Here is a 15,578-nt window from a genome sequence, read left to right as displayed (position 1 = left end):
TCATCCCTTCCAAACTGCCTCATTAAATGAGGGGTGTTTGGGGAACATAGTGGTTATATTTTTTTCAGTTATCAGTTTAATTTAGTGGCTGTTTGAGTCATTTGTCCATCTGGTAGCAGGCAGTAATCCTTAAAGTGGGTTCAGGACAAAGGAAAACCACTAGAATATATCACTTATTTTAATCCGTTTGTTTAATCAATTTTAAAGTTGTATAATTTTTGTAGAGTTCTCTGTCAGTAGTTTGAATTTAAATTAATAATAATGGATTTAGGCGAGTTATTTTACTTCTGAACATCTGATTTGTTATCTGAAGATGGTTTAACACATATACATCAGAGAGCTTTTGTGAGTTTTAATAATATATATACAAAATACATATGAATCACTTTGCATAAAAACTAAAATATTGTTTGGTATTATTATTACTATTAAGATGATTCAATAACTGTATTCTTAACTATCAGTAACTATCATGAGTTAGTGAGGAGAGAATACATTTACTTAGAACCCAAAGAAATCAGAGCCCTGAGAACATTAATTTTTTAAAAAATATTAAAACTGCTATATTTCTGAAATATTTCAAAGAAACAGAGGTTAAAAGAATTAAACTGTTCTGCTCTGGAATACAGGAAACTTGATTCTCCTGAGCATTTAATTAATACGATATATTAAAACCTGCAGCATTAAAATAATGCAAGGATTCAAGCAATTGGAAAATCAAGCAAGCTTCTCATACTTTATATTATTGAGATGTAATAAATCTGTTTTATAGGGTGCTGCCAATCTCAAATGGAGCTGAATTCTCTATGTTTAATAAGCATTCTTATATTTAGATTCTGTGAAATTAAATGACTTTTAAAGGTTCACTTAAGCCTATTCTTAGATTTGTTGTGGTTGAATGGCTCACTATCCTGGAACTGGCAAAAGTCTCTGTTCTATGATCATGCATGCAACACACACACATATTCACCAATTGGTTATTGTATTGATTAAAGAGACAGGGTCAAAATAAAGTTCAATTGTTAGAGATTATCCATTCTCCTCTAAGGACAAAAAAAAAAAGCAATTTTCATAGCAATCGACCCTCTCATGCTTATAAACAGTCTAATAAGCAAAGAATATGTGAGATATTTTATAACACAATTTGTTCAGTCAGTTTATGTAATAAACATACCCCATAAAATAAAAACAAATAGCAGTTTTTTAAATTTACCCTGTTTGGTGTTCCTGTTTAAAAGCTCTTTTCCAAAGGATATTTGATTTCTGTAAATCACAACCCTGCATTGGTTTAGTGCATTTTCCACTGTTGTTACTGCTTTCCAAAGATCTGTTACCTAGCAACTGCATAGAAGAAGCTTCTAGTATTTTAAATCATACAGGAGCTCAGAAAATACTGAGGCAATATTTAAAAAAAGATTCTGACTTGTTAAAATGTAATTAACAATTTTATTTTCCTTAAAGTAAAAGGGACTTGAAAACAGATTTGATTCATAAGTATCTATAAATTTGTATCTTTAATTCTAAGTGCTTATCTTAAAAGCCCCTTAGATTAAAAATAATAAAATAACAATAAAAAAGAAACCAAGAATCTCATATAATCCTACTATTTTATAAGTCATAGTTTTTGAAAAATTGCCTACTCTTTGAGGTAGCTACTGTTAATAGTTTGATTCCTGCTCTTAAAATTTTCTGTGCGTATTCAGACATACATGTGAGCATATAAGCTTACAGGCAGAAGTCAGCAATTTTATAAAACTAGGATCATGTTTTAATTCCAGAACAATAAATTTATGCTATATTGCTTTGCTACTTACGTTTTTAAAAATGTATTATTGGCATTATTTCAAGATAGCTTATTGAAATCTTTGTTTTTAATAAGCATGTTTGTGAGGTTATGTACTTGTTTAGAATTCTAAATAGCATTTCATACTCATTGTCTACTTTTCTTCTCAGAAAATCCTATGAGGCATATATGGTTACTATTCACATTTTAAAAATCAGGCAAATTAGGCTCAGAGGGATCAGTATTTGCCCATGGCTTGGCACACTCAGTAGTGACAACACTTGATCTCCTATGCTCATGCTTTAACAGGAAGCCACAAACAAGAAGGTTCTAAATCAAAACAGATACACAGAAACTGTAAAAGGATGAGAAGAAGACATGAGGTGCACATCATTTTGAAAGAGGATATGCTTTCTTCAAAAAGGGAGGAAAATTAGACACTATAAAGAGAAAAAGGACCGATTCTATCATTGCTAAGGAATTACCTCTGCATAATCAAGATGGAGTTTTGCCATTATGTGGTCTCACCAACAAGAAGGAAAGAGTTTAGGAAAGGTGGTTTTGTCCACAAAAAAATAAGACGGTAGCTGGACAGACATAGTGAGGTGACCATAGCTAACTAAAGGGAAGCTGGAAAATGTAATTTCTACCTGGGCAGCCATGCACCCAGCGACAGTTGGGGGATGGGTGAGAGGAAATAAGAGCTTCTCTTACTCAAAGGAAGAAGGAAGGAATGAATATGGGTGATAGCAGTTTCAGCCACAGTCCAGATCCTTATACACCTAAGTAGTCCTGTATAATATTCTCCCTATATATCGAGAGATTCATCCATTTATATGAAAAACACTTCACAGAGCTGTATCAATTATCGCATCCAACTCAAAGTCCAGGACATCTGGATAATGCAAAGTCAGTTTTAGGTGTGGCTTCTCATGGTCTGGCAACACACACGCTAATAACTTACTTAGCTACCTCTACCCCTACTGGTTATGCATATAAAGTAGTGAAACAAGATAATTTTGGTAAACAAGATAATTTTGTTAAAATATCGGTGTTTAGAAAAAGGAAGAACTGGAGACACACAGCAGTCATTGGTCCATAGCAATGAAGAAATTCTGTCAGACATGAATGGTAGAGACCTCATAATAAATTCCTTATTAGATACTCATTCTGCTCTTAAGGGGTAACTCCTTTGTCTTTTCATGTCTATTCAAAGATATTCTTTATTCACTCTTCTCTGTGGCCACAGAAAAAGTTCAAATTGGAGCAGGTTTCTTTCATTCCTTTCCATGTGTCAGTAATTGTGCTCCAAGTTCTTCTCCAAGGACTTTTTTTTTTTTTTAAGATTTTTTATTTATTTATTTGACAGACAGAGATCACAAGTAGGCAGAGAGGCAGGCAGAGAGAGGGGAAGGGAAGCAGGCTTCCCGCTGAGCAGAGAGCCCGATGCAGGGGCTCGATCCCAGGACTCTGGGGTCATGACCTGAGCCAAAGGTAGAGGCTTTAACCCACTGAGCCACCCAGGTGCCCCTCCAAGGACTTTCTTAAACCTGTTGTTGTTTACTGGTTTTTGTTGCCCTGCTCATATCTCCTTCTGATTGTCATGACAACTACCTTGCCATCATCTAAAACAGATAAGTTTGAGTGGGAAAACAGCACTTTAATTTGATTCTTGCCACAGGCCTGGCTTTACCGGTTTGGGAGAAGTCTTAGTGGAAGGCTTCTCATAAAGACTCTGAGAGAGTTCAGGGTATGGGTCACTTTTTTGGTTCTGCAACTGTCCAGATTCTTTCTTGGACGCTTGATTTAGCTTTCTGGCTGTAAGAAGTAATGCCCTGTTTAAGAGAGCTTTATTCCTTTCTCTCTCTGCTTCCAAAGTGATCAGTTCTTACCTTGGGCCGTCTCTTTAGGTACACCTGACTGAAATCAGCAAGGCCCTGCCAGCACACATTTGTATTCTTGTCCCTTCCAAGCATTTCTCTAGACATGTTTCCATAGATATGTTGTTTCTGCATACAGAGGGGAAAATGGATAATAAGGAAAAATAGCAATTTCTGTTACAGATATAATTCTCCATTATGCATTTTCAATATGCTTAAATTTTATATAACATGGTCTCACATTTTTTTCTAAAGATTTTATTTATTTATTTGACAGACAGAGATCACAAGTAGGCAGAGAGGCAGGCAGAAAGAGGGGAGGAAGCAGGCTCCCCGCTCAAGCAGAGAGCCCGATGTGGGGCTCGATCCCAGGATCCTGGGATCATGACCTGAGCCGAAGGCAGAGGCTTTAACCCACTGAACCACCCAGGCGCCCCAAGTCTCACATTTTTAATTAGAAAATTATTTGATAAAAATTGGCAGTTTGCAACTGGGAAATATCCCAGAAAAGAAAGACAAGTAGCGGGAGAAAAAAAAAATGCTGAAAAGCCCTTGGTCTCCTAGTTTACTCACTCTTTCCAACACTGTATGGTCATAATAGTGAATGATATTGATAGCCATGAAAATGATTCTCTCAATGCCCTGGACTTGTGTACCTATAATTCCCCTATCTTGAATGTTCTTGTTCACCATCCTATTTCAGCACCTGCTTCCAGAGGGACACTCCGCAGATCATGTCATTACTTGTTAATGTGACGCTTCCATAATCTCTGTTCCTGATGACTCTGTTTCTGACCACGGCCTCTCATTCCAGTTCACATCCTCTAGTACAGAACTCCACCTATCTTTTGACTCCACCGGGACTTAAAATTCATTGAGTCTACCAAACGTTTACCATTATTGACAACTGCAGATCCTGTCTTCTCTCTTAACTTGTTTGAATTCCATAGCGCACCATTATAAGTTGTTATTTTAACTCATCCTCAGCTCATTGACCTTTAGTTAGACTTGTCAGAAGGCAGTGGTGGTGAATTCTCTGGGTCGTCTTGACAGAAGGTAGTGTTTACTTCCATGCATTTGAATGTGGCGTGAATAAACAAAATAAACAAAAGATAACTTGCAGACTATTCCCACTTTAAATTCATGATCCTTGATTTCTCGGGATCAGCAGCTGCCAAATATCATTTCTGTGTTTCACTGTTCTGTTTCTTCTTCCACTCTCTGAAGCAACTATGCTGTATTTTCTCCTCTTAACCTCCAGCCTCTCCTTTACTCATTATTTCCACCAATTTCACAAAGAAAACAGAACCATAAGAAGAAAAACAGAATTTTCATAAACTTACACCTACACATCTACCTACCAACCTGCAGGTACACCCATCTGTTCTGCCTCCCCTCCTATTATTATAAATGAGCAATTTTAGCAGTGATGTGACTAAGAAAAGTCATGGAAAGGTAGTGTAGCATGTTAGTAAGGTTACCCAAATTCTGCCAGTGTATGAGTGACATTTTAAGGAATTTGAAATATATTTTATAAGCTTTAGGATTTATGGAAGGTCATTAATCTATTTGGCTTATAGCACGGTCTAGTTATTGGTGATAACAGAAATATTCCATATTTATGTTGTCTGATACTGTAGGCAGTTACCACAAATGTTTTTGAGCACTTTATTGCTGTTAAAAGATGGCTAGTAAGATGGAGGAATTGAACTTTTATGTGTATTTCAATGTATTGAAATTTAAATGGCTAAATGTGGCGGTGGCAGCTCTAATTGGACAGCACACTTTTGGAAGGGTAATAAAATGCTGAAGAGTTGGAAGACATGAAAAGCAATTAAGAAGCTCTTGCATTTGTCTAGGTGAGAGATAAACATAGTTTGAATAAAGATTCACAGTCCCTTAGCCATAATTCCAAAATCCAGAAAATTCTGAAAAAAAAGCAAAGGAAAGGGAAGGGAAGGGAAGGAGGAAGGAAGGGAAGGAAGGAAGGAAGGATGGATGGATGGATGGATGGATGGAAGGGAAGAAAGAAAAGAAAGAATCGGAGAGACAAAGAAAAGTATTTCTGTTGGTGGTGGAATCAGACCTGACCTGAAATTATTAGTAGCAATCCCCACATTGGATTTTATTTTTCCACTTAGTATTCACACATTTAGCTGCAGGAATAATAGCATGTTAAAGCATAGGTTACTCCCTAGGTGTATTACATAGGGTCTGGTAGATAAATCACATTGCCTTTCTAAGATCTAAAATAATAATAAGAATAATAATTCTAAAAGCTTATATGTGGCCCTTAAGAATTATGGTTAAGGATTGGAACCCTGTAACAAGTAGGGACAGTGGAATGGAGGTGGAGAAGGTGGGAAAGACAGGGAAGACTTTAGTGGTACATTCAATAAACCTTGGCTATCATATGGCATTGAGAAGTGAGGAGCAAAGTTGCAGTACTTAACTGATTCTGCCACCCAGGGGCCCCATTGTGTTCATTCTGTGGATATCTGACTCACCTACAAATTCAACCGTCTATTTCTTAAAGTAGCTAAAACTATTTTCTGGGAATATTTGTTTTCTTAGAACTTTACACATTGTCTTTATTTCTCATACCAACTGTAATTGTTTACTTGGGAAGGAAAGTCCACCCCCCCCAAGTAAACAATATCTTAATCACTTCTCTAAAATATGACTTCTATGGAAAATTGGATACCTGGTATCTGTGCCCTCATTGCTGTATGAAGTAATAAACACGGGCTGAGTAGCATCACCTCCCTTTAATGTGGCCTGCAACCTCTCATGTGCCCCCATCTTTAGCACACACTCTTATTTTTATGTCAGTGACTTCAATTGCGATTTATTATCTTTCCTGATTGAATCCTATCATCTCTTGCATTTATGACTGTAGGTCCTGAGGTCAAAGTAAAATTTTAATTTAAATGTATTTTAGCATTAGTTTTTATTGCCTGAAGTCATAGTGGTTTTGATTGTACAAAATCTATTACCACTATATAAATGTTATCTACCATGTATTTTAATAATTCTAAGTCTGTGTGCCGTGTGACTATGAATTTGATAAATCAATACTACTGCATTTCATACCATAGAATTATCAGAATTAAAAGGTACTTTATACAGTCCCTGAATTGTTTTCCATACTGTACCTTGAAACTATCTATCTACCTCTCACCTCCTTGTACAGATGAGGCATAGGAAAAATAAACATATTGCTGAAGGCTGCCGATTTCATTAAAGACAGAAGGGGCCACTTCCCTTTTGGTCACTTAACTCATAATCTAGTACTCACTCTCATGAAACATTTTTCCTGGGGAAGATTGCACACGTAAAAATGTCTTGAAGACAAATGTGTTTATGTGGAAACTTCTGTAATTTTATTTGCTGTTTTATTTTTCATATTATTTTAAATTAGTACTCTCCCAAGGTAAATTATTCTAATTTACCTGTTCTATTTCAAACAGATCACGTTGTTTGTGAAGAAGAGTTTAAATACGCCATGTTAGCTTTAAACTGTATATGCCCGGCAACATCTACACTTATTACACTACTGGTTCATACCTCTAGAGGGCAGTAAGTATATGTTTTCTTTAAGATAACACATTTTTTAATTGTAAAAATGATAATAATAACAATAATGTAAGTGCAGTCCTGTGATTTAGAAGTACAGTAAGCCAAGGTATACAGCTAGATATGTACCTATACTTGTATTGTGTGAGTTATCTTCATCTGACAGACATATGGATAGATAGATAGACAAATAAAGGCCAGTTAAGGGGTGGGGTGGGGGGTGAGGGGTAGGGGGTAGGGGGAAGTGGTCTAAGACATATAAAAAAATTGGCAGTTATTTTCTGTCTTTTCTAACTAATCCTGAGATAATTTGTTTCATCCTAAATTCTACGTGTCTACATCATTTGTTAGGTCTAGGATTAGGACACTGTTTCTAGTTTCAAGATACTTAACAAATAAAACTTTAAAACACAGGATAATGACAATCATTAGTATGAGATCTTGAAACCATTTTTTTCTTTTCCTGAGGTAAGTTTTTATTTAAAAGCTATACGTACATGATTGACCTCAAAATTAAAAATTTACAGTTACTATAAAATAACAAATTACTTGATAAAATTAGCAAGCAATATAAAAGAAATCACTTTTTTATATGCATTTCAAGGTAGATGAGGGAAAGTTCTAAGACCATTTTTTTGTTCTATGAGAGAATTTGTATTTGACTTGGATGATCAAGGAAAATATAATCCGTGAACACATCCCCACTCTTATTTGAAGAGACAAATATTATATTGCATTTCATACCTTTTCTTATTCCTTATTTAGTATTTTAGACAAAGTGTTGATTTTCTAAGTAAATTTTACTGTGGTGCTTATGGATATGATTATTTAAAATTAGTAAGTTAATTGATTGTTATTTAGGTGAAGTGTCAAATCAAATAAATCAAGAAGGAAAATTCTTTTGGGGAATTTAGTCTTTAATTTTTTTAATTTCTTGGGATTTAATACTAGATGGAGTAAGTTGCTAATTGGAAAATAACAAATACCCTGCAGCATTTTCAGGTAGATTTTATTCCCTTATTTTAAATTATGTCTCTGCTCTATTGACATAGTAAGATTTTCTGAGGAGCAATTTTCTTAAAGTTCTGAATGAAAATATTTCTATTCCTTATATTTACAAACCTTTAATTTGTGCAATGGAAAAGATGTAACAGGATTATGAATAAATTGTTTTTCTTTGAAGAAAGTAATTTCATTTTAATGAAATTGAAGAAAATACTGAAAATGACTTTAACACCAATCAATGGAACATTCATAGAACTCATCACAAGGGTTCATTATTTTTCCAAGCCCTCTTTGTCATGGAGATGCAACTTTAGAACTGAATATCTAGTCTCATTTTATTGTTGTAGAAATGATAAAAATGAGGCTCATCAATGCTAACATACATCATTAATTATAGACTGGTTAAATTGCACTGTTCAAGTCCTAGTAAATATTATTTATTGGCATACAATATTGCCTTAGTGAATAAATTGCTCTTGCTCTAAGTTAAAAAGGCATTTCAGTGATCCTTAAAATATGACTTTTCCCAATATACTTTAATGAATTTTGCCTTACTACAAAAGAGGGTAATGTTGTCGAAGACATTTTTCCACATAATTAAGGATTTTCTTTGAATAAGATTGACCAGCAAAATTACTTCACAACTGTCACCATAAATGCTGCAGTCCACCAGAATAACTTTATTGAGCCATAATTTACGTACCATACAAACCACCCATCTATTGCATACTATTTAATGTTTCTTGGCATATTCACAGTCTTGTGAAAACATCACCACCATCTAACTCCTGAATCTTTTCATCACTCCATTTTATAAATGAGAAGTCTGGGGCACAGCATCTAGAACAGCATGTCTGACTCAACACTGCACCTAGTTCATTCCATTTTTTTTTTTTAATTCTAACATTTTTAGCTATAGAACTTAATCCCCAAGATTGTCTCCTTGTAATCACAAAATGTCTACTTTACTTTAGGCTATTCTCCTTCTAAGTAGAAGGAGGGGAAATAACAAAGGTACAAAGTATTGCCAGCTGGGACTATTTGAAACTTTCCATGAAATCCAACCATTGCATTTTAACATCTTAAGATACAGTTATATTTTGCATATTAAAATATGAGTTTGTTTTTAATTATGTCTGTCAGGAATGTAAATAATTTTAAAATTAAAGATTTTGTATACACACTTTGTATATACATGTATATATATATATACATATTTATTTAAAATTATGTGTTTACTCTTTTACAATAATTAGGTTATATATTATAAGAATAAAAAATAAATCAAAGGATCTTATCAGGAGATATATTGATTCATGCAAATAACTGTGAAAGCCTCAGTTTTCTGTGTGAAATACAAAGGTCATTGCTTCTTATTAGAGAGACAGCTCAAATGTGGTGACTGCAAAATTGGCACTATTAAAAAATATTATTAAGTATATCTGTAGTATAGTTGTTAATTATTATTAATTTTTGATAGTTGGCCCTTTACCTGAATTTTAACATATTATGTATCAGTGAGCCAAAATCAAGCCTATTATTATAAAATATGTGATCCAGAAACTTCTCTCACTAAAGTACCAACTAAAATTGGACTTTCTGGGAAGTATATATCCTAATCACAACTAAAATTACTTCTGTTTGGTAGTGTTCATGCTGTACATGGGGCTCATAAATTTAGGAAGGAAATGCGACAGAGATAAAAGATCACCCACTCTGGCAGCTTGAAGTGGTTGACTCACTAACTGGCAAAGTTAACTATCACTGAGCCAATTACATCCTCCATTTCATTCTCAATCACTTTTTATGGAAAATTTGCAATAATAATTTTCTCATCCATTACTTTATTCATTTATTTGACATTTATTGAATGGTTACTCTGCGACAGAACCATTCCAGGTGTTGCAGTTTCAACAAGGAAACCAATAGAAAAATTCTAGCTGTCACGAAGGTGTTATTCCAATTGGGGAGACAGATCAAAAATAAATATGTAAAATATATCTCAGATAGACGCACATCTAATGATCTGAGAAACAGTAAGTGGACTAGTGTCTCTAGAATGGAGGGACAAGAAAGGTAGTAAAAACTGAGATCTGACAGGGAAACACTGGTCCTCTGGCCATTAGAAGGGTGGTACCCATCATTCTCAAATGAAAGATCATTGAAAGATTCTGAGCAGAAGAGTGATAAAATTTGAATAAGAGAAACAAACACACTGGCTTCTTGGTTGAGCAAAAGCAATTAAGAGATTATGGGACTAATCTAAGCCAGAGAAGTTCAATCTTGTCTTGGGCAAGGGCACAAGCATGGAAGTGATTAGAAGCGCTCAGATTCTAGATGTATTTTGAAGGTTTTGTTGTAGGAATTGTTCATTAGATGTGGGGTTGGAACAGAAGAGTCTAGCATGACTGCAAATTTCTGGACCAAGCAACTAGAAGAATGTAATTGTGATTTACCACAATGAAGAAGACTGGGGAGCATCAAGATTTTCATTTTGGACATAATTTAAGATACTTGTTAGACTCCCAAAATTGTGTCTAATATAGAGTCTGGAGCTTAGCTACACTGATGATAAAAATTTGACTGTCATCAGCATACGGACACTTTAAACCATAAAAATGGATGAAGTCACTTCACAGGATTATTTTGAGGATTAAGTACAGTCATCCCAGATCCTAGTAGGTAGGTACTCTTTAATTCTCTCATTGGCTCTATTTACTTGTATCAAGTGAGTCAGATTCTATATGCATCAAAATCATTTTTTAAATTTGGTGTCAGGGACAGTTTCAGTGTGGCAGGAGGGATACATTAAAGACAAAGCAGGACACCCAGAACCATATATGTATTTGTGATGGAGAAAGAAAAGACTCAGGCCATACACGCATGTGTTTTTTATTTAAATTAGAATATGTTTGTAACTTTATTTGGATATTTTTTGGAACAAAGAATGACATTAATGAGCAAATATTTATCGCAGTGCTTCCAAACAATTAACAGTGAAGGTATATATCTCACCATGGCCAATCTTTTGACTCAGTCTTAAGTATTACAGAGATTGGGATTAAATATATTTTGAAAAAGATGACTCAGGTTTGTACAATGTCAGTCATTTTACTCTCAAGCAATATATTATTCAGTCATGGAAGGTTTCATAGAAAAAAGCCAAGTAGAGTTACAGGAGGTACCAAACTATTTTGTTTTCTTAAAAGATACAAGTTTTGAGATGCCTGGGTGGCTCAGTCAGTTAGGTGTCTGCCTTCGGCTCAGGTCATGATCTGAGGGTCCTGGACTTGAGTTCCACATCAGGCTCCCTGCTCAGTGGGTAGTCTGCTTTTCCCCTCACCTCTGCCACTCCCTCTGCTTGCGTGCACTCTCTCTCTCTCTGACAAATAAATAAATGAAATCTTTTAAAAAAAGATGCAAGTTTTTAGTGACCTTTTCAAAGTTTATTTAGAAGAAATGCATTATAAAAATAATTCAAATAAGGAAAGTATTAAACGCAGTAAAATTATTTTAAAATGTAGCAGAAGACATAAAGATAAAAAAGACATATATCAGAGAAAATGGTTAAGTCATATAAATGTAAGCAGGTAACAGTTGCTGGTAGATTTGGATTTCATAATACATTATTACAATGTATTGCAATAATATTCTTTTGATTTTCATGGCCACAGAAAGGGAGGCCTCAAATAGAAATCAATTTGTATATAATATAAATATATGTTTTAAGTATTTTGAATGGGTGGAAAGATGTAAGAATTCCAATGTTACATTCCATAACTACATATTAGAAGTAAGGGGAAAGTGAAGTTGCTTTTATATTTTAGTAAAATCAATTTCAAAAAGTTGCAATTTTGTAACTATGTTCCTCAGGGTGGTTATTTCATAAGAAGCCCTTCATTAAGTTACTAGGACGAGTGTGTTATTTTCATCAATGGGATCTGGAAACTGCAGATTTGGGTATTGATGCAATGCTTTTTGTAAAGCGAAAATTAAACACTATTAAGTTTTGTCTGTTGTTTTCAATGCAATTGGTCTATTTTAAAAAAGAAGAACACCTTCATTTGTGGTTATTTCCTTAGCTTGCAAAATTTTATTGTACCTCTACATGCAAAGTGTTTGTAAAATTATAGAGAGATAGTCTTGTTCAGATTTCTGTCATGAACACTATAATTATGTACATTTAAATTTAAGTGAAATTTAGGCTTTCTCAAATAACTGTTTCACAAGAGATTACTTAATAGTTTTGGGCAATCTTCAACCGTAGTAGAAACACATTAAGCCAAAATGCACTGTAATTAATTTTTGTGTGTGGTATATAAATAGTGGTTCTATTATTTCATATTATTGCCAAATTTGTGTTCCAAGGTGCAATTACTAATGCTTTTGGATGGAAGTTAATAATTTTCCTGAAAAGTAAAATTATGTACTCAAGTAAGACTGGGAAATGCTGGATAACACATTACATTTTTAATGGCTTATTTTTTAGTCTTTTCATTTGAACCAAATTTAGACTCACAGAAAAGTTACAAAAATAATAGAGAGCTCCTACCTACCCTTCCCATATAAATTTCCATTAACATTTATATCTTACAGTATCATAGTGCAGTTCTCAAAATCACAAATTAACATTGGTACAATACAATTGACTAAATTATTGGTCTAAATGAATTTCACCAGTTTTACCATTAAAATTCCTTTTCTGTTCCAGGATCTACTCCCTGGCAGATTCAGGGAGAAGCATTTTCTGAAATAACTTAGCCATTATTTCTGCTACGCCTCCTCCAATTTGTGGTAGTTTCAGTGGGTAAGATTGGAAATCAGTATAAATTAATGACTTTTAATGCACGTATATCAAAGATAGACACAGAAACTTAGATCTGTGTCTGTATGGGCCTGTGAGTATATACCAATGTAATTCCTAACTCTTTGTTTACTGACAGAGCAAGGACAGCTCTGTAGTTAATGTTAATGTTAATGTTCACATCTTGGTTACTACACACAATTCTCTAATAATAACATCTAGGGCTTCTTGGGGTATTGGGTGGATTGAGGAAGTAGGCAGGGAATGTACAAGAGGAGTCTGGAAAAATCTTGTGGTGCCAGAAAGTAAGGAGTTGCTCTGAAGAGTGTGGGGGTTTGTCAAAATGACACAAGAAATAACTTGAAGGAGTTCCTAACATGCTCAGATGGGACAATTTGAGAAACAAAGTAAATAATGATAACATTCTACTTTAACCCATAAAATCAAGTAAATACACTGATGTAGGAAAGCAGTGAATAAATAAGTGGGAAAGAAGAATAGCTCATTTCTTACCAAAGAATTCCAACTAATAAATGTGGAAGGAAAGAGAGAAATAAGAAGACATCACAAGGCAAACAATGGTTGTAGACACCATCCTCCAAAGGGTGCCAGTATTAGTGGGTGAATGTTTAAGGAAAGCCAGGATCATTGTGTGGTCTCAACATGTCTGTCCATGGTTTTTAATAACTATGAAAGGAAAAAATTATAATTTTATAGTGAAGTAACCTGACAGACATGGTTTTAATCAAGAGACCAAGGTAAGCATCACCAGTAGAAAGAGATGTCAACATCATGTAATCCCTGTGATATGCTAAGAAGTACATGGCAAAAAGAAGTGCATGACATAATTTCTTTGGTATTCTTAATAATATTTCCTGATTTTGAAGAAATACCTAGATACACCAAAATTGAGAACGTCCTACAAAATACTGACCAGTACTCTCCCAGATGCCAAGGTGACGAAAGACAAGGAAAGCCTGAGGAATTAAATACTTATTTTTAAGCATTTTAGTCAGCTTTATTTGGGAGTGATTTGAATATTTTAAATAGTATTTTGACTGGTGGAATTCTCCAAACAAAATCATCAGGAAAAAAGTATATCTGGAGAAAACAAAGAGCAAGGTAGGGCAATGTTTTGTTTTATCTCTTTCTTTTTTTTTTAAGTAAGGTTTTCACCCCAAGGATGGGGTTGGAACTCATGACCCTAAGATCAAGAGTTGCGTGCTCTACCTCCTGAGCTAGCCAGGTGCCCTCATTTTGTTGTATCTTTGACCCTAAGCAGAAATACAAGGATCTGCACTAGAACGTGAGGAAGTCTTCATTGTTTCTCTGACCTCAGATGAAAATTAACCATGAGACTTCTCAGGTCTCTTATACTCCAACATCCGGGGAGTCCCTATTTTAAACACCATGTTAAGGGAAAAGGAAAATCGAATGTCTTTTACCATCTCCAAAAAAAGGACCGAAAACAAGGGAGGGAAGCATGGACGGAGGTAGAGATGAGAAGGGTCGGAGAGTTTTTCTCCTTTATAATACTGAGCTGGTCACAGAGGGCCCAGGGAATCAGTTGCTTTGAGAAAGGAAGAGAAAGTTTCTTAAAAGTAACAGAGATTAGGGGTGCCTGGGTGATGCAGTGGGTTAAGCACCGGGCTTTTGGTTTCAGCTCAGGTCATGATGCCAGGGTTATGAGATGGAGTCCAGTGTGGGACTCTGCACTCAGGGCAGAGTCTGCTTTAGACTCTCTCTCCATCTCTCCCTCCCCTCTACACTTGTGTGTTCTCTCTTTAAAAAAGTAACAGAGATTATAATTACCCCCTTGACTGAAAGAAAGGTAAATGGAAAAAAAAAATGTGTGTGGGGTTGCAGGACAATCTCAAATGAATTACCTTTAGTTCTCTTGGAAGTTTCCCATTCCAAAACTGATAGAAGATTACATTTTGTCATCTGGCAGATCTAATGCAGTCACTCTCTTCCCATAGGAAGCTACAAGTAAAAATAGAGTGTCCATGAGAGGCACTTGGTTTTCCTTTAGAGTAAAATATTATTGTTTTTTTTTTTTCAATTCGAATGTTTGATTGCTCCATTTCAAATAATTGTCACTTAGAGTATAAATCTTAAACTTTATTTGATCAAACTTTCTTGAGTCTGCACTTCTGTTTCCATTAATAGATAAATGTATATGCTTTTCAGTGCTTTCAATCGGAGTTGAGAAAATTAACAGGCTTCTCCCGCCCTCCCACCATACCTCAAGTCTCTTTCCCATCCCTAATGGCTCACACCATTAGCAACCTGGTTACTTACGCTGCTTAGACTCCTAGGGAAAAAAAAGGAAGGTCGCGTAGAAAGGGCTTTGACATATTTCCTTCCTATATCCTTCTCTTCTTTTCTGCTATGGAATATGAATTTCACTGTAACAATAAACTACACAATAATTCTCACTTTTTCTTCTAAAATCTCCCACCTCATACTACCCTGCTCTAAAGTGCTTGGATTTTCCTGGCTATTATATTAGTTTGCTAGGGCTGCCATA

General features: G+C 34.9%; 1 protein-coding gene across 3 annotated transcripts in view; it reads left to right on the top strand.

The window, feature by feature from the left end:
- KCNT2 (potassium sodium-activated channel subfamily T member 2) overlaps positions 1-15,578 on the top strand; it is a gene marked incomplete at both ends in the record, with an annotated part of 342,191 nt that overhangs the window by 209,689 nt on the left and 116,924 nt on the right. For all 3 annotated transcript variants that reach the window (XM_080825071.1, XM_080825070.1, XM_080825069.1), the window contains one exon: positions 7,134-7,242. In XM_080825071.1, coding sequence (XP_080681197.1) covers positions 7,134-7,242 — 109 coding nt within the window. The remainder of the gene's footprint in view (positions 1-7,133; positions 7,243-15,578) is intronic.

This window comes from Martes martes, assembly GCF_963455335.1.
Source record: "Martes martes genome assembly, chromosome: 15".
Lineage (NCBI taxonomy): Eukaryota > Metazoa > Chordata > Mammalia > Carnivora > Mustelidae > Martes > Martes martes.
Note: the sequence above shows the minus strand (reverse complement) of the source record. Positions and strands in the feature narration are given on the sequence as shown.